Source organism: Heptranchias perlo, chromosome 40 (assembly GCF_035084215.1).
Source record: "Heptranchias perlo isolate sHepPer1 chromosome 40, sHepPer1.hap1, whole genome shotgun sequence".
Classification (NCBI taxonomy): domain Eukaryota; kingdom Metazoa; phylum Chordata; class Chondrichthyes; order Hexanchiformes; family Hexanchidae; genus Heptranchias; species Heptranchias perlo.
Genome location: NC_090364.1, coordinates 6,377,237 through 6,396,756, shown reverse-complemented (window position 1 = coordinate 6,396,756; position 19,520 = coordinate 6,377,237). Strand labels below are relative to the sequence as shown.

Below are 19,520 nucleotides of genomic sequence, written 5' to 3'. Positions count from 1 at the left end.
CAATAGCCTAGGAAACAATCCATCCGGCCCTGGTAACTTATCAACTTTCAAGGATTCCAGTCCCTCTAGTACTTCCTCTCTCGTTATGTTTACCTTATCCAATATTTCGCACCTCTCCTCTTTAACTACTACATCCGGATCATCCCTTTCCTTTGTGAATACGGAGACAAAATATTCATTTAAAACCCTACCCACATCCTCTGCTTCTACACACAAGTTACCCTTATCATCCCTGATAGGTTCCACCTTTTCCTTAGCTATCTTCTTGTTTTTAATGTACTGATAAAACATCTTTGGGTTTTCTTTAATCTTACTAGATAATATTTTTTCATGCCCTCTCTTTGCTCTCCTTACTTCCATTTTTACGTCATCCCTGTACTTTCTATACTCCTGTCGGCTTTCTGCAGTATTTAGTTTTCTGTGACAGTCATAAGCTTTCTTTTTCTGCTTTATCTTGCCCCGTATACTTCTAGGCAACCAGGGGGCTCCAGATTTGGCAGTGCCACTCTTTTTCTTTGAGGGGACGTGTCTGCATTGTACCCGTAGAATTTCACTTTTTAGTGCCTCTATGGTTCTATTGAGCATTGGCCATTACCCAAAAAGGATAGTAAATTTTTTCTAACTATCCTTATGGGCTTAATATTGGCCAGGACACCAGGAAGAACTCCCCTGCTCTTCTTCAAAATAATGGCCGTGGGATCTTTTACATTCACCTGAGAGGGAAGACAAGGCCATGGTTTAACGTCTCATCCAAAAGATGGCTCCTTTGACAGTGCAGAACTCCCTCAGTGTGGATCAGTAACGGTGCATTTATTCACTGAGGCATGAGGGGAGGACCCTCTTTTTGTAGAGCGGGACTGGAGTGCAGAAAACCAACAGATACACGACTTACCGATGTCGCTTCCAAGATGTCCCGCCACATGGGCGTGTCCTCGGAGAGGTCGGAGAACTCCAGCAGGTTGTCCAACACCACCTGCCCGATGAGATCATGGCGGGAGAAGCGGTCGAAGTCATAGACGCTGAAGTGGAGCTTGCGGTTCTGAAGCTCATTATAGGAGACGTTGAACTGAAAGGACTCGTTGAACACCGGGTTCAGCGTCTTGCGGTGAACCTTGGTTTGGAACTTCTTCTTGCGGTCAGGGAGCAGGTAAATCTTCACGTAAGGGTCGGAGAACCCGTTGGCATCTTTGGCCGGCAGGTCCAGGGCCTTAAGGATTTTGACGACCAGCTGCTCTGTGGTATACGTGTACCTCAGCAGGAAGTTTATCCGCCCGCAGTTCACCTTCTGGTGCTTCTTGGCCTCCGCGTCGATGGATCGCTGCTTGTAGAGTTCCGGTTTGATCTGACCGATGCTGGTCTCCTTCTCCACCTTTTCATCGGCTTGGGTCCCAATGTCCGGACTGGACAACTGCTGTGGGATTGGTCTCGGGAGCGAGTTAAACCTGGAATGGAATAGAGTCGTTACCGATTCTCCTCATCTTTTGTCCTCAAACTCAGTGGTGTCCTGCAAAAATGGGCCCTCACCTTGGCTCTCAGTACAACAAAGCAACTTGGGCAGGAATGCCCCATCACCGGTCGCTAGGCATTGCCACTGACAGAACCGTCACCCAAAATTACTACAGTTTTCTGTTTGTTTTTATATCTTCGCTTGGAGAGAATAGTGTGAAGTAGTGGAAGGAATCATAGGCTGATTAACTGTCTGACAGGGTGGCGTTGTTGTTGTTTTCATATCTTCACTCTATTCCCTTGGAGGATAGTATGAAGTAAGGGAAGGATTTGCAGGTTGATTAACAGTCTGACAGTGAACGCTTCTTTCATGGCTGTAACCATCAGCGTCACCCAGCAGATAGGGGTGTTAGTCCTATATGGCAGGAGGATTTTATTGGTTCCCACAATCTGTACGCTGAAGGGGGAGCCACCCATCCCCATTGGATGTCAACCCAGAACTCAGAATCGGAGCTCAGGTCTCCACTCATCAGGACTATCTGGAGTGGGGTTTGAACCCTGAACTTTCTGACTCAGAGGTGGAAATGCTACCACTGAGCCAAAGGCTTGCTCCTTAGTTTGCTGGTGGTAGAGATAAAGTCAGTGGCAGTGGGCACCACCCGGTGCTTTTGCCATAATATTCCATTCCTTTGAGTCACCAACAAAATAACTCAACCAGAATTCCAAAGAGTTAGAATGCGACCGGTGCCGTGAGTGTGTCTGAAATTGGAGCAGGTTCGACAAATCTTTACCCATTGAGAACGAAACCAGAGAGGAGAGGAGGAGAATTCTTTTTTAAGCAGCAAGTTGTTATGATCTGGAACGCACTGCCCGAAAGGGCGGTGGAAGCAGATTCAATAGCAACTTTCAAAAAGGGAATTGGATAAATACTTGGAAAGGAAAAAAAAATGCAGCGCAATGGGGCAAGAGCAGGGGAGTGGGACTAATTGGATAGCTCTTTCAAAGAGCCAACGCAGGCACAATAGGCCCCCTTCTGTGCTGTAAGATTCTATGATAAGGTGGATGAATTTCTGTAGGGCTTTTCCCTATTGCACCCCCCCCCCAACGGAAGTTCAACCCCAAGCTCTCTGTACTTGGGTAAGTGGGGTGTGTCCCTGTGGGGAGAGAGTGTGCCTTCCAGAAATAGGCAAATAGAAATTTGTCAGCTTGATTTGGAAACTCAAACATGGGTTTCTGTGCATATCGAACACCAAAACAAACATTAAACTCACAACGCAGTGTATAGTGGAGCTTGATCCATCTCTGGTCTCTGCCAGGGACCCTGCGATTTGTCTCAACATATCTGGCTAATGGAATCAGCTGGGGTTCACACTCATGATCACTCTCCAATGACCCCTTATCGGTTTTGAAAGGATCTGGCCCAGCATTGGTGCCTCCCACAGTTGAACAGCTTGCTGGCAGACACTGTCTAGGCTCACACATGAAGAATGGCCTGAGGTTCCTGGAGATGTACAACAAGAGAGGCCCAGGAGGAAAAGGGGAGGGGAGCAAACCAAGATGGGGAGATGGAGAAAGGAGAGCCTTTGGGTCAGATTGACATCAAATGCTGGTGAACGCAGCAAGTGCGACAGCAACGCCTGAGCCAGTGTCCCACATGGCGCCGTTTTGCTTCATCCCATCTCTCTCCTGCACTCCTGGAGCAGCGTTGAACTCTTTGTCACAAGACCTTGGACTGTCCAGACTCATCACTTCTCCCAGTTACAGAGTCACAGCCACCTGAGTCAGGGCTTTTCAGCATGAGAACAGTCCATGGAATTATCAATTAAAGTGCACTACTGTCCAGTTATTGACTATACGTGACAAGAGCCTGCCTCCTCCTGGGTTATAAATAGCTCGGAGTGGGGGAGGGGATGGCTGTTGCGATGCTCAGTACTGCACTAAGTGTTCTCTTAGCGAAAGGTCCGTTCGCTGTCCATCAGGAAATGTAGGCCCCTTCACGATGTTGTTACGACCCACTCGCCTCGTTACGACCCCGCCTCCCCTCCCTACGACCCCCTCTCCTCGTTACAGCCTTCTCCCCTCGTTGTGCCCTCCTCCCCTCGTTACGCCCTTCTCCCCTCGTTACGCCCTCCTCACCTCTTTATGTCCCCCATCCCTCATTACCACACCCTCCCCTTGTTAGCACACCCTCCCCTCAATACGACCCTTCCTCTCGTTAAGACCTGCATTCCTCGTTAAGACTCGCGCTCCTCATTAAGACCTCCTCCCCTCGTTAAGACACCCTCCCCTCTTTATGACCCCCTTCCCTTTGTTAGGATCCCCACCCTCACCAAAATTTGGCACAGTTTGGATCACCTCAGGTCGCCTGAACCCTAAAAAAGCAAACTGGGACGGGGAATTGGAGGTTGCCCTGGCATGTTGCCTAGCAACATGTTATAAGTGTAATTAGGAGGGGAATGGTGAGACATAAAGGGGAGGGGCGAATAACTTTAAAAAAGAGGGGCAGAAAGATCACCTGGTGGAAGATTTTCTCTGCGTTGCCGACTCACCTTTCTAAGGGTGCTGCACTGCTCTGTGACCCTGAGCTAGTAAGAGCAAATCATCCAGGGCTGCTGCTCCTGATTTAGGGACCACCACGAGAAAACGTGTGTGTGTCTGGATGTCTTCGGGGTGGGGGGGGGAGGGAGGAGGCAGTGTCGGACTCGGCCACAATGCCTCTCATGGTCAAATAACCCGGTGGCCTTTGCGGTGCTGAAACACAGATTCACGATCGGGCGCTCCCAGCGAGGACTGGCACTCACAGGAAACACTAGCTGGGGAATCAGAGCCCTGGGTTCACTGTTAAATAAAATTAACAGATGACAGAGAAAAAAAAAATACACACACAGGCCTACTTCCCAACCTGCGCTCCCCGCGAGCGCACTTCACTGCGATTGCAGACCATCCTTTGTTGTGGAACTGTTCCCTCCCCGCTCCTAGTCTTCCCTTTCTCCTATAATCTTCAAAGAAGAAAGAACTTGCATTTATATAGCACCTTTCTCGACCTCAAGACACCCCAAATTGCTTTACAGACAATTTTTGAAGTGTAGTCACTCTTGTAATGTAGGAAATGCGGCAGCCAATTTGTGCACAGCAAGGTCCCACAAACACCAAAGTGACAATGACCAGATCATCTGTTTTTAGTGATGATGGCTGGGGGATAAATATTGGCCAGGACTTCCCTGCTCTTCTTCGAAATAGTGCCATGGGATCTTTTACATCCACCTGAGATGGCAGACGGGACCTCGGTTTAGCATCTCATCCAAAAGACAGCACCTCCGACAGAGCAGCACTCCCTCAGTACTGCACTGGGAGTGCCAGCCTAGATTTTGTGCTCAAGTCTTTGGAGTGGGACTTGAACCCGCAACCTTCTGACTCAGGCAAGAGTGCTGCCCACTGAGGCATGGCTGACACTTCATAAAAACCTAAGCTTGGCGTCACCTAATCACGACTTCCTGATTCACTCCATCTTCTCGTTTCAACCTGCCTTCATCTGAATAAATAAAAGAAGCCTGTGTGGAGGTGAGGGGAGGGAGGGGGGCAAGAATTACCTACAAACCCCCACCATCCCAAACACTGACGCTTTGTTTCCCACCTTGTTGCTGGTGGCGGGGCGGAGACCTGTTGGTGGGAGTGTGCGTTGGGGATGCAGTTCTCCTTACTCCCCGAGTTGGTGTCCACTGGGATATCGGGTGAGGTCTGGCTCAGCTTGATGCTGGACTCGGGGTAGGACTCCAGGTCGAGGTAAGACCGCTCGGGCATCTCGGGCCCGCACTCGACCCGCTCAACGGCGAGGTCGGTGAAGTGCGAGTGGTGGTGGTGCAGGTGGTGGTGGTGGTGGTGAGGGTCTTTGCGCTGGGGGTTCAGGCCTTTGTCCCGCCATGGGATCCAGCACAGCTTCCATGACACAAAGAGCGAGACTCCCAGGAGGACGATGCCACAGAAGGTTACAATCACGGAGAGAAGGCTGACCGATATATCTGAAGCAAGACACAACAGGGGAGGAAAAAAAAGAGACGACAGTTAGTGACAAGCGTCAAACCCTTGAGTGACAGAGTGACATAATCGAAGTGATAAACTGTACACAGATTTAACAAGACAACCAATATGGTAGCAATCACAGTTCAGGTCTCTATATCACTAAAGGAATGTAGAGGCACTGGAGAAGGTGCAAAAAAGATTTACAACGATGATACCAGAACTGAGAGGTTATACCTATCAGGAAAGATTGAACAGGCTGGAGCTCTTTTCTCTAGAAAAGAGAATGCTGATAGAGGTCTTTAAAATTATGAAAGGGTTTGAAAGAATAGACATAGAGAATATATTTCCACTTGCGGGGGAGAACAAAACTAATGGCCATAAATATAAGACAGTCACTAATAAATCCAATAGGGAATTCAGGAGAAACTTCTTTACCCAGAGGTTAGAATGTGGAACTCGCTGCCAGTGGTTGAGGCAAACATCATAGATGCATTTAAAGGGAAGCCAGATAAACACATGAGGGAAATAGAAGCTTATGCTGATAGGGTTAGATGAAGAGGGGCGGGAGGAGGCTCGTGTGGAGCATAAATAATCAAGTACAATTAGTTACAAACAATAACCAAGCAGTAAGTACAAAAGATGGATATTAGAATCGTACAGCACAGTAAGAGGCCATTCAGCCCATCGTGCCTGTGCCGGCTCTGTGAAAGAGCTGACCAATTAGTCCCACTCAGCCTGCTCTTTCCCCATAGCCCCGCAAATTTTTCCTTTTCAAGTAAATATCCAATTCCCTTTTGAAAGTTACTATTGCATCTGTTTCCACCACCCTTTCAGGCAGTGCATTCCAGATCATAACAACTCGCTGAGTAAAAACATTTCTCCTCATCTCCTCCCTGGCTTTTTTGCCAATTATTTTAAATCTGTGTCCTCTGGTTACCGACCCTCCTGCCAGTGGAAATAATTTCTCCCTATCTACCCTATCAAAATCCTCATAATTTTGAATACCTCTATTAAATCTTCCCTTACCGTTCTCTGCTCCAAGGAGAACAATCCCAACTTCTCTAGTCTCTCCACATAACTGAATTCTATCATCCCTGTTACCATAGAAGTGTGAAATGATACATTTTGGTAGGAAGAATGAGGAGAGGCAATATAAACTAAATGGTACAATTTTAAAATGGGTGCAGGAACAGAGAGACCTGGGGGTTCACATACACAAATCTTTAAAGGTGGCCGGACAAGTTGAGAAGGTTGTTAAAAAAGCGTATGGGATCCTGGGCTTTATTAATAGAGGCATAGAGTACAAAAGTTATGCTAAACCTATAGAAAATACTGGTTAGGCCTCAGCTGGAGTACCGTGTTCAATTCTGGGCACCACAGTTTAGGAAGGATGTCAAGGCTTTGGAGAGGGTGCAGAAGAGATTTACTAGAATGGTACCAGAGATGAGGGACTTCAGTTGTGTGGAGAGACTGGGGAAGCTGGGGTTGTTCTCTTTGGAACAGAGAAGGTTAAGGGGAAATTTGATAGAGGTGTTCAAAATTATGAAGGATTTTGATAGAGTAAATAAGGAGAAACTGTTTCCAGTGGCAGAAGGGTCGATAACCAGAGGACACAGATTTAAGGTGATCGGCAAAAGAGCCAGAGGCGACATGAGGAAACATTTTTTTATGCAGCGAGTTATAATGATCTGGAACGCACGGCATGAAAGGGCGGTGGAAGTAGATTCAATAGTAACTTTCAAAAGGGAGTTGGATAAATACTTGAAGGGAAAAACATTACAGGGCTATGGAGAAAGAGCAGGGGAGTGGGACTAATTGGATAGCTCTTTCAAAAAGCAGGCACAGCCACAATGGGCTGAATGGCCTCCTCCTTGCTGTACCTACTACGATACTATGATAACTCCAATCCTTTGGAGAGCTGGTGACCACAACTGTGTAAGTTGTCTGATTTTCATTGTTCTATCTGCTCCTGCTTTACCCTCCCCACTTAAGGTGGTCCTTTATATATCTCCAACTTCATGAGCCATTCACATGATCATGATATGATCTACCCTCAGCCAATCAGTGGCGCTCTAACCTCTATTACCCATATATGTACATGCTTCCATTTAGCTCCTCCCTGATTGTTTTCAGCAGTTTTCAGCAGACACAATTTCAGGCAAGCTCCAGTGAGTCAGTTTAAGATTACAATCCACGATACCATGGGTTGAGCTCCAGTGGCATTGCTCATGGACAAATCTCATTGAAAATCTCTCTCTCTCTCTTTTCTCGTAACCCTGTCTCTGCTCTCTTCCATCCATAATTCTTTCTGCGATTGAAGTTGCATTGGACGTTATCAGTAACAAATGGTGCCGAATGGCTTTGTATGAATTCTTTAACAATCGTGTTGTCACATTTATTTTAATGGACATGTTACTTTTTTTTTCAGGGTGACCTTGTCCTCTTAGTCTCTCTGCACGTCTCACACACTTTCTTTTGTATCTCTGTTCCTCTACTTCTTTTAAAGTCTTACCATTTAGTGCACATTTCCTCTCCTTATTCCTCCTCTCAAAATGTATCACCTCACTTTCTCTGCATTAAATTTCACCTAACATCAATCAACTAACTTCTCTATGTCCTCCTGAAGTTGCTTATAGTCCTCTTCCAAGTGAGCTATATTTTTTGTTCGCGTCCTGACTTTATTTCATTTTTTAAAGCTGTTTCTGGAGTCCCTTATTTTTTAATTTTTCAATTTTGAGGACAAATATTCTAGCTGTTCAAACACAGTGCTATTAAAATATTGACTTCATTTCTGCTCTAATTAAGGTCTTTTATGGAGTGCATTAGATGATCTGCTTAGTTTTGTGATATTTTTTAGAATTATTTATGATTATCTTTATGTTGCTTATTTTGTTTTTCCGGGTATGTAATGAGGTGTTTGGGAAACGAGAATGGCTACTCAAAGGACTTTGGGAGAAAGAAATTCAGGGATGTGATTGGTTCCTTTCTTTTTTGAATGGGAATTTTGTTTGAGAAATAGTGCTGTGTGTTGGGGTAAGTATTTTTTGATTGGGTGCTTTTCGGTGAATGTGACATTTGAGCAAATTGGAATGCTTCGCCCGCTATGGGAATGTCAGACATGTTAGATTTGCACCAGGTTGAAAACTTTTAATAAAACAGATAGATATGCAGGGACATTATACCCAGTAACACAGGGGCCCTAAAATTACACCAGGAGAAATTAATGTATAAAGGCCCAATTGCCTCACTTTGCTATTCCTATTGCAGATACAGACTCAGTTCTGTCAATATCACTAGGAATTGGAAAGGAACAAAGAGATTTGGGATTCCAAATACACAAATCATTTAAAGCTAGTAGACAGGTACAAAAAGCAATCAAAAAAGCTAATGGAATGTTGGCCTTTATCTCAAGGGGGCTGAATTACAAAGCGGAGGAAGTTATGCTGTAGTTGTACAGAGCCTTGGTCAGACCCCATCTGGAGTACTGTGTTCAGTTTTGGACACTGCACCTCAGGAAGGATACATTGGCCTTGGTGGGGGTGCAGCACAGATTCACCAGAATGATACTGAGGCTTAGAGGGTTTAGTTATGAGGATAGGTTGCATAAACTCGGGTTGTATTCTCTTAAGTATAGAAGATTGAGGGGGTGGTCTGATTGAGGTGTTTAAATGTTAACAGGATTTGATAGGGTAGATACGGAGAAACTATTTCCTCTGTTGGGGGAATCAAGAACGAGGGGACATAATCTTAAATTTAGAGCTAGGCTGTTCAGGAGTGAAATCAGGAAACACTTTTTCACACAAATGATAGTAGAAATCTCAAATTCTCTCCCCCAAGGCTGTGGATGCTGGGGGACAATTGGAGCTTTCAAGACTGAGATTGATGGATTTTTATTAGGTAAGGGTATCGAGGAATATGGAGCAAAGTGCAGATCTAATTGAATGGCAGAACAGGCTCTAGGGGCTGAATGGCCTCCTCCTGTTCCTATGTTGGTTAACCCAGGACATCCTGGGCCAGTGTAACAAAGAGGAAAATCTATTGTGTGCTTTCTTACATGCAACCTTAATGCCGGGTCTCCACACAGAAGAGCATCTGCAGGCAGTTTCCGACAGGAGCTGGGGCAACCTGGGATTTCCATCCACCCCCAACATTGCCCAGGAAGTGACAGCAATGGGGCTAGTGGGCAAACTCTGCCGATGTAATTCTTGCAGTTCCCGCCTCCTTTCTGCCCCATCATCTGGACACCAGGAAGAACCCGGCACCTCGGTCATTATTGGGCCAGGAATAGGACCCAACTGGGTTCATGACCCTGGAAGACCCTGGATCTGCCTGTAACAAATGTTTTGTCTTTGGCCCTCTTACAGAGGGGGCTGACGATCAGTGGATGGCAAACCTTTTTTGGGGGGGTGGGAAGCTGCCAACGGTACTCCCGCATGGCTGATTGGTGCCACATCTTCCAACCCCCCTTCTCCAGCGGACACCCAAGATGGGCCCCTACTGACGCGGGCACCAGCCAGCAACCTTGTAATTAGTTGACCCTGCTCTGGTCCTAGATACTCTGGCAGGGTCAGGAGTGGAGGTCAGGTCAACAGCTACATCCAGTACAGCGGCCCAAAAGGGTTTATGGGGCCCAAATAGGTCTATTCCAGTTTTCCCCATGTTCTGCAGAGGGGCAAGCAGCTGTTCCTGAAGTATTGTCAATTTCCCAGCTGAATCTTAGCATAGACAAGGGATTGAACTTGGGACCTTCTTGGTTTGGCGTAGTCTTACAAGGCCCTTTACCTCACGTCATTAGGCCTCTACCACTTTCTAGGCCCCAAATCATAGAATCTTACAGCACAGAAGGAGGCCATTCGGCCCATCGTGCCTGAGCCAGCTCTTCAAAAGAGCTATCCAATTAGACCCACTCTTCTGCTTTTTCCCCATAGCCCTGCAATTTTCTCCTCTTCAAATATTTATCCAATTCCCTTTTTGAAAGTTATTATTGAATCTGCATCCACCACCCTTTCAGGCAGTTTATTCCAGATCATAACAACTCACTGCGTAAAAAAAATTCTCCTCATCTCACCTCTGGCTCTTTTGCCAATTACCTAAAATCTGTGTCCTCTGGTTACCGACCCTTCTGCCATTGGAAACAGTTTCTCCTTATTTGCTCTATCAAAACCCTTCATGATTTTGAACAGCTCTTTTAAATCTCCCCTCAACCTTCTCTCTCTAAGGAGAACAATCCCCAGCTTCTCTAGTCTCTCCACGTAAGTTCCTCATCCCCGGTACCATTCTAGTAAAACTCCTCTGCACCCTCTCCAAGGCCTTGACATCCTCCCATCTTTCTACCTTCCCTGTAAATTCTTTCACCAACAAATGAGATCAAGTCTCTTCACTAACTTACTATTCATGACTGCACTAGGTCTGTCCCTTGAGGTAGACTACGCATAAATGCCTGGCATTTTATACAGTAAGGACAGTGATCGAGCTTCTGTAAGATCAGGCACCACAAGCGGTAGGAAGGCCTCCTGATTGGGAAGTGATTACACTATTTGCTTAATAATAAATTACCTGTAAACAGATAAATAATTTCGATGAGCTGCTGGGGTGGTGTAATAATGTCTAATTCAGTAATTAAAACATTAGTTTGGCTTTTTCAGCAGCCTCGCTGTTAAATAATGCATTGAATTGCTATATATATCTAATAAATAATAAATTTGAGCACACACCTTCAACATTACCAACACTTTTGCAATTGTTGTCTCACCAAATGCTGGATCCTGACAGCTATGAAGACAAGGAATCGTATCTTTTTGGTTTTCTGGGGGTGAGATTGGCCAACGCCACTAGCGCAAAATGGGTGATAGTGAACCGGCAGCCTGCTTTACTCCCCGCCCAATTTACTTTTCTATTGAAGTGTAAAGCTCTCCTGGCCAGCCTCCCACCTACTTCCAAGACCGCCTACTCTCCCCTCCGTAACATCGCCCATCTCCGCCCCTGCCTCAGCTCATCTGCTGTTGAAAACCTCAGCCATGCCTTTGTTACCTCTAGGCTTGACTATTCCAATGCTCTCCTGCCCGGCCTCCCACCTTGCACCCTCCGTAAGCTTGAGCTCATTGAAAAACTCTGTTGCCCCTATCCTAACTCGCACCAAGTCCTGTTCACCCATCACCCCTGTGCTAATTGGCCTACATTGGCTCCCGGTCCGTCAACGCCTCGATTTTAAAACTCTCATCCTTGTTTTCAAATCTCTCCATGACCTCGCCCCTCCCTATCTCTGTAACCTCCTTCAGCCCTACAACCCTCCGAGGTCTCTGCGCTCCTCCAATTCTGGCCTCTTGTGCATCCCCGATTTTAATCGCTCCACCATTGGTGGCCGTACCTTCAGTTGCCTAGGCCCTGAGTTCTGGAATTCCCTCCCTAAATCTCTCTGCCTCGCTACCTCTCTGTCGTCCTTTAAGACACTCCTTAAAACCTACCTCTGTGACTAAGCTTTTAGTCACCTGTCCTAATATCTCCTTATGCAACTCGGTATCAAATTTTGGCTGATAACACTTCTGTGAAGCGCCTTGAGACATTAAAAGTACTACATTAAAAGTGCTATATAAATGCATATTGTTATTGTTGTAAAGTGGGCTGCCAGTTTGTTACCGCTTGTTTTGCCCCTACCGCCAAAGATCAATTTCACCCCATTTGTGTCTTCTCCTTAAGGTGGGTGACATATGGGGGGCGAGGGACGGAGGATACAAATGTACAGGTGTCAGCCTTGGCTCAGTGCGTAGCGCTCTCGGCTCCGAGTCAGAAGGTTGTGGGTTCAAGCTCCACTCCAGAGACTTGAGCACATAATCCAGGCTGAAACTCCCACTGCCAGTACTGAGGTAGCACTGCCCTCTCAGGTGGATGTAAAAGATCCCATGGCATGACACTAGTTGTGATGCTGCAAGTGAGAATAGGATCAAGGTTTGGTTGTGATCCCACGAGCAAGGACAGAGTCAAGTTTGGTTGTGATGTTGCCCAACCCCCACTACAGTGGAACATCCTTCCAACATGTTCTGTCAATGGTCGATGAACGGTCAGCTAGCCAAGGTCCAGACTAGTGCCCTCTTGACCTGCATCATGGCTTGAGACAGTGTAACAAGAAGAAGGGAGCATATCGGGCAAGGTGGGGGGGGAAGAAAGATCCTTTTCTCTAGGTTTATCCCTGAGCCCAGCTCTGCACTGAAGCAGGAAGCATTGACTGCTACTGTAACTGAGCACATCAGACCACATGTTAAACAGCTCGGGTTGAGGGAGAGGCTGTCCCGCACTGTAATTACAGCGAGGGTGTACAGCAGAACCTGCTTGGTTACACATTGCATGACGACGGAATCACAGAAGATTTATAGTGGAGGGAGCCATAGGCCCATTGGCGCATTGATTTTACTGCCTTGAGTCACATGTTAGTTCCAAGAGAGATTTAACGCTGGTTCGAGACCTGGATATTGTATGACTGGGAGAGTGTTTGTGTGCGTGACTGTTTGTGGCAGATGTGTGTATGCTTCATATTACATTACACAGTATTGACGTTTTGCTAAATGTATTTGTTAATATAACATGAATAGATAAATACAAGCCAGGGTTAAGTCAGACAAGGGCAGGGAATGGGTTTGGGACTATGAATCCATAACTCCTGGAACGTCAAAGGAATACAAAAAAGGGTCTGGTCAATGCTGATAAAAGAAAGAACTTGCATTTATATAGCGCCTTTCATGACCGCGGGACATCCCAAAAGCGCTTTACAGCCATTGACGTACTTTTTGAAGTGCAGTCACTGATGTAATGGAGGGAAACGCAGCTGCCAATTTGTGCACAGCAAGATCCCACAAACAGCAATCTGATAATGACCAGATCATCTTTTTTTTAGTGATGTTAGTTGAGGGATACAATATTGGGCCAGGACACTGGGGGAGAACTGCACTGCTCTAAGGAATTCCTCCTGACTGGTGCAGAGATCATCTTGTGTAAGTGATAGGTACTGCATAGAATTATCAAGGCCAGAATGACCTCCTGGACTAGTTATGATTGCCTAAGTGGAATTTGCTAAATTGACCTGGGTTTTTTTTTTAATCTGTTTTTCGCCTCTCCCAGGAGATCAAATTCAAATGCTTTCAGATGAGGTGAGGATTGTATATATTGTGATGTGCGATGCATCATATTGTGTAGGACAGGCTGGATGGACCAGAGGGTCCTTTCCTGTCCAGCAATGTTCGAATGCTCATTGCAGCATTTAAATAAGAGGGCAACTTCAGTAAGTCGACATATCTCTCACTTTATAACACTGTGGGCTTATTAAGCATTTCTCTCTTTAATTAAACGTCTGGCAAATGACAGAATAGGAATTAAAAGGCCACTGTCGCCCTGATTGATCGCCACAGAGAACTGCTTAATGAAAGATTAGCTGAGTATTTAGATGTATTAACCCACCACAAACACAGGTTATTGCTGCACAAATATGGACTGGAGTGTCTAGCAGAGTAACATGGTCCCTCAGTCAGGATTACATGTCGCTCCGACAGCTTATCTCAATTGGCTGAATTCTTGAACGAAACACAAAGTAAATATTTCAACATTAGTCTGGTTATTGCGAAGGTGTCGCCTGAACCTTGTGGAGTAACAGTCAGATGAGAGAGGTCCCAGGGGCATCTGCGTTGAGTTAATTGAACTCACTCAGATTAATGGACCTCATGATAATGGGCCTCAACTCTCACAGGGCTAGAGAGGGAAGAAATCAGCCACAACAACAACTTGCATTTATATAGCAGCTTTAACATAGTAAAACGTCTCAAGGTGCTTCACAGAAGAGATTATCAAACAAAATTTGACACCGAGCCACATAAGGAGATATTAGAACAGGTGACCAAAAGCTTGGTCAAAGAGGTAGGTTTTAAGGAGTGTCTTAAAGGAGGGGAAGAGAGCTCGAGAGGAAGAGAGGTTTAGGGAGGGAATTCCAGAGCTTAGGGCTTAGGCAGCTGAAGGCACGACTACCAGTGGTGGGGCGGTGAAAATCAGAAATGCGCAAGAGCCCAGAATTGGAGGAGCGCAGAGCCACGATTCCCTTTCCTGATCGCTGGCCCTTGCTGAAAGGTGGAAGCGTGGGTGTTGGGTGAGGATAGGATTGGGTTCAATTGTAATGCACTCCACAGTCAAAAGCTTGCCAACACTCACTCGTAAGGGCTCACAAAGGTTTGTACGGTTTGTGCTGGCTCTCTGTACGTCTTCAAAAGGGAGCTGGGCCGGATCTCTGGGGAAGAGATCGCATCATATAAAAGGTAAATGGATCAATAGTTAACATACACATGGTCCATGTGATCTCCTGGACTGGCTTTCGATCTCCTGAGGGGGTCGGAGAGGAATTTTCCAGGGTTGTTTTTCCTATTTAGCCCTGGGTTTTTCTGTTTTTTTGCCTCTCCCAGGAAATTACATGGCTGCGGGGAGTGGGGGAGGGGGAGGAAGTGTCCAGTCACGATGCTCCGGCCATCATGAGTGTGGGGCGGTCTTGATGGACCAGCTGGACTTTTCCTGCCCCACTATTGGCGGCCGTGTCATTTTCCTATCTTCGTACAAGAGAAGAATGGCCATTTGGGGGGGGGAAATACTGTGGAACCATCCCTCTCAAGAGTAAATGCCTTGAAAAGATGGAGAGGGAAAGGGCAACTAAGACATTGACCTTTCACCTCTGGATTTGAATCCAATCCAGATTTATGTGATGAAAGTCTCTCCTGTCTGACAGATGAAGGGTCGTACACAGTCTGTGAGCCCAACCCCTTGCAATATAAGAAAGAATATGAGGTCTTTGATTTCTTTTGTATAAAATCTCATAACATACACCATTAACTTAATAACTTTTATCTGAAGCAAGTTATGCTTACCTAAGGAAAATTCTAGACATTTTCATAATTAACAGATAGACTGGCTACTTATTGAATGCCAGAATTGAGCTGCGGAATGAATTTTAATTTTTTTTTTGATGTATAGATCCAAGTTCAAACTAAGTGTCAGTCTTGGCTCAGTGGTAGCGGTCTCACCTCTGAGTCAGAAGATTGTACATTCAAGCCCCACTCCAGACACTTGAGCACATACCCCAGGCTGACATTTCGGTGCAGTACTGAGGGAGTAAAAGATCCACTGCACCATTCAAAAAAGAGCAGGGTAGTTCTCCTTGGTGTCCTGGTCAATATTTATCCCTCAACCAACATCATTAAAACAGACGATCTGGTCAATTATTACATTTGTGTTTGTGGGACCTTGCTGTGCGCAAATTGGCTGCTGTGTTTCCCTATGTTACAACAGTGACTACACTTCAAAAAGTACTTCATTGGCTGTAAAGCGCTTTGGGATGTCCTGAGGAGATAAAAGACGCTATATAAATCCAAGTTCTTTCTTCCTTCAATATTTTCTTATTATCAAATGCTTCATTTTACTTCACTGACAAGGCTTAACTCAGAGAGCGAGGAGAGAGAGAGAGCTGGAGATAGTGGCCCTTAAGTTCCACGGGTAGTAATTCTGCTGGTTGACGGTACCCTCCAGCTCCGATCCCACCAGAGTCTGTGGGGTTAGTGAGAGGGCTCTTAATTTACACGGTGACAGGCTGGCATGCACAAGCCTCACTTTGGGTACATCTTTGGCATCGCCTGCCTCACGTGCCAAGAAACTTGCATGACCGCTTGCCCATGAGGCTGGGAGCTGCTCAGACCCCTCTCCTCCCCCCGTGACCCCACCCCACTCCTGATCGGCTCCCGAGCAAGGAGGCTGATGAAGGATTTTTTTTTAAACTAATTCCTCTTCGGGGGGTCTAGGCCTCTTGCTGGTGCCGGGATCCCATCAGTGGGACCCACATGTACCCTAGCGAATGGCAGTCCGCCTCATCTCACAACGCATCCCAGCTGCCACTACTACATCAGGTCCCCTTCCACAGCCAGGGCTGGGAACTCTATTAGGGAGTCCCTGCCCCACCCCCCACCCCATCCCCCGGCCAGTCATTTGCTCTATACGGGATGGTCCGAAATTCCAAGACAATGCGGAAACTCTCAGTAATGATGGAGACCCGATGTAAACCAGATGTCCGTCGTTTCTGTGGGGATTCTGTCGCTTTCCCACTGGAATTACACCAGGAGAACAGGAATTTCCATGGAATTTCAGACCATCCACGGAATTTTAGTCTTAACAAAAAAACAACTGAATTGAACTTACCTTCAGATAAATATAAAGCTTTTGATTACTATAAACTGTGTTTTGTTGATTTTCGGAATATATAAATATTCCAATTACTTCTAGTTGTGCGAGAGAGAGAGTGAGAGAGAAAGAGTGCCTTTCTTCATTCTAATTTGACAGTTTTGAGAAGCTTTCCAAAAGAGGAGACAGGAGTAGAGAAACAATGGATTTGAAGGAGGGAGTTTCGGAGCAGGGCCTAGGTGGCTGAAAGCCATGCTACTGATGATGGGTCGAAAGAAGGGGGGAGATGCACAGGAGGCAGAGCCAGAAGACTGTATGGAACAAGAGGGAAGACTAGAGGAGGTTGGATAGGTAGGGTGGAGTGAGGTCATGGAGGGATTTAAAGAAGAGAATGAGGATTTTAAAGCTTGAGATTTGAGTTGATGTCCTTCCCAGAGTTATAATTTTGTCAGCGGAAAATAGTTAAGAACTACAGCTGTGCCTGCAATTCCCAGATTGCCCTGGTGTCTCCAGGAATTAAAAATTAATCTCCTGAACTCGTAGGAGAAAAATCATAGGGGCATTAAAAAAATTTGTGTTTTAAATAAAATTTTCTTTGAACGGTTTAATTTTAATAGTTCTAAAAGTTATGGAGATGGGAAAAAAAGTTGTTTGACCGGGCGGGGCAGTTGGAGGCAGGAGGTCATGTGACGAACGTCCAGGAATACGCCCAACCAGAGTTGACTACCCTAAATTCCCAGGATGTCACAGTCTGAGTACATTGCGAAGAAATCCCGTATGATTCTCTCTGTGCTACAACTCAAAGCATTCAGGCTATAACAAGGATTATGTATTTGCTTCTCCAAATGATTTCAGAAACAAGCTGGAGAACGAACTTCAGAAACCTTTTGGAGGTGAGTTGACAGGAAAACAATTTTCACCTGCTTATTTTCACTTCAGAGGGAGGGGCTGAAAGACGCTGGCGCAGAGATGAGAGAAAGAAAAATGACGGGTGGATTTTTGTCTCCACGGCCTGGAGCAGATCACCCATCCATTATTCCATATGCCTCCGCAAAGCACCTTGGGACATTTTCTATGTTAAAGCACAAGCTGTTGTTGGTATTGTCAAAGTGCCCATTAATTTAAATGTGTCCCCTCCTTCAGACAGCTTTTCCTAGATAAATTTTACAATCAACTTACTCAACCCTTCCTGGTGACTGAGTGGGGGGGGGGGCAGTGATTTAAATCCAGCCCGCACTAATTTGGCAAACTCCCTCAGAGAGACCCCATGGATGGCTTAGGGTTGCCAACTCTGGTTAGTTGTATTCCTGGAGGTTTCATCACATGACCTCCCCCCCCCACCACACTCCCGCCATTGGTCCATCCTTCAGGCCCAATGGCCTTCCCAAGGCCAATTGGAAAGGGAACAGATTCTTTGTTACCCAATTGGATCAAGCTTGACTGTTAGTGAAGCAGCCTTTTTTCCCCCCTCACCAATATTTTTATAACTAATGAATGAAAGTGTTCGAAGTCAATGAAAAAAACACACTTTTGTTTTATTGCCCCTATGATTTTTCTCCCCGGGTGTTGCTCGCAGCAATGTCCTAGAGATTAAAGATTGATCTTCAATTCTTGGAGCCGAGAGTTGGCAACCCCTAGGATGGCTGGAAACGTCAGACTGGTGCAGTAAGGGATCCCCTTTAAAGGTTGAGGTTGAAGCACGTTCTCAAGACGGTTAGAGGGAGTTCCCATTTGCATCTAACCGTGCTGTTCCTGGGAATGCGTGACACTGAATACAAAAATAATTTCCCTTTCTCTGAATTGACATCTCTCACATTGATGAGAACTAAGAAAAAAAATCATTTAAAAATAATAACCTGACCACCTCACTTTCTGCAGCAGTAACTTGCGTTAAACGACTGATTCGCTTGGGGTTCTTTCCACTGTGGTTGAAAGATTCCCAACTGAACTATCAGAGTCTAACCTGCAGCAACAACAGTTTACCTCATTCCTTCTAAGTACACTTTGATGATTACACAAATAAAAACTGTCTGGTCGGGTGCCAGTGTAAGGAGAGGGTGGCATGATTGCCAAAACTGCTGATGCTACTTCTCTCCGCTGGTAAATTGTAACGTCATCTCACACATTCCTCACGACCCTGCCGACTGCCTATTGCCCTGATGATGTCACACCCCCCCACTCCCCAGAATGGTAATGATGTCACCCTCTCACTCCCCAGAACACTGATGATGTCATCCTCTCACCCCGCAGAACACTGATGTCACCCGCTCACTCCCCTCAACGCTGGTGATGTCACCCTCTCACTCCCCAGAACACTGATGACGTCACCCTCTCACTCCCCAGAACGCTGGTGATGTCACCCGCTCACTCCCCAGAACACTGATGATGTCACACCCCCCAAACTCCCTGTAATGCAGTCACTAAATGCGGGTCACGAATGGGAACCCTGGACGATTTCTTCCCCCATTAGCCCAGAGGTGCTGAGAGCAGCTGGAAAATGACAACCTGTACCTCAGCACAGAACAGGAACCTGGGTCCTTTCTCTTTGCCTCACTGCTCTTACCAGCTGAGCTATCGATGGAGCCCCATTGTTCCCTCGGTATAAGGGTCTGAGGCAGGGTTTCACAGGGTTCAGCTCTGTTTCACCAACATGTTTATGCAATAAGACAATCAAAAAAAGTCAACTCGTGCGAAGGATGGTATCTGTGATAAATGTTTGTGAATAAAACAGGTGGCACACAGTCTGCAGAGCTCCATGTGTTATGTAAAGTGAGACTTTTTATAACCAAACATCACTTGGAACAGCCTTGCAAAAGTGGGGGCGATTTTTAACTCTACCCACCTGGCGAAAATGGGTG

At 46.1% G+C, this 19,520-nt stretch overlaps 2 protein-coding genes across 5 annotated transcripts in view; one reads left to right on the top strand and one right to left on the bottom strand.

Moving 5' to 3' along the window:
• LOC137305613 (putative uncharacterized protein C19orf81 homolog) overlaps positions 1 to 19,520 on the top strand; it is a 158,498-nt gene that overhangs the window by 80,892 nt on the left and 58,086 nt on the right. The window lies entirely within an intron of this gene.
• The window catches only part of syt3 (synaptotagmin III), a 43,759-nt gene that overhangs the window by 22,240 nt on the left and 1,999 nt on the right, over positions 1 to 19,520 (bottom strand). The window contains exons 2-3 of the mRNA XM_067974476.1: positions 5,081 to 5,465; positions 893 to 1,442 (exon numbers count right to left, since the gene is read on the bottom strand). Coding sequence (XP_067830577.1) covers positions 893 to 1,442; positions 5,081 to 5,465 — 935 coding nt within the window. The remainder of the gene's footprint in view (positions 1 to 892; positions 1,443 to 5,080; positions 5,466 to 19,520) is intronic.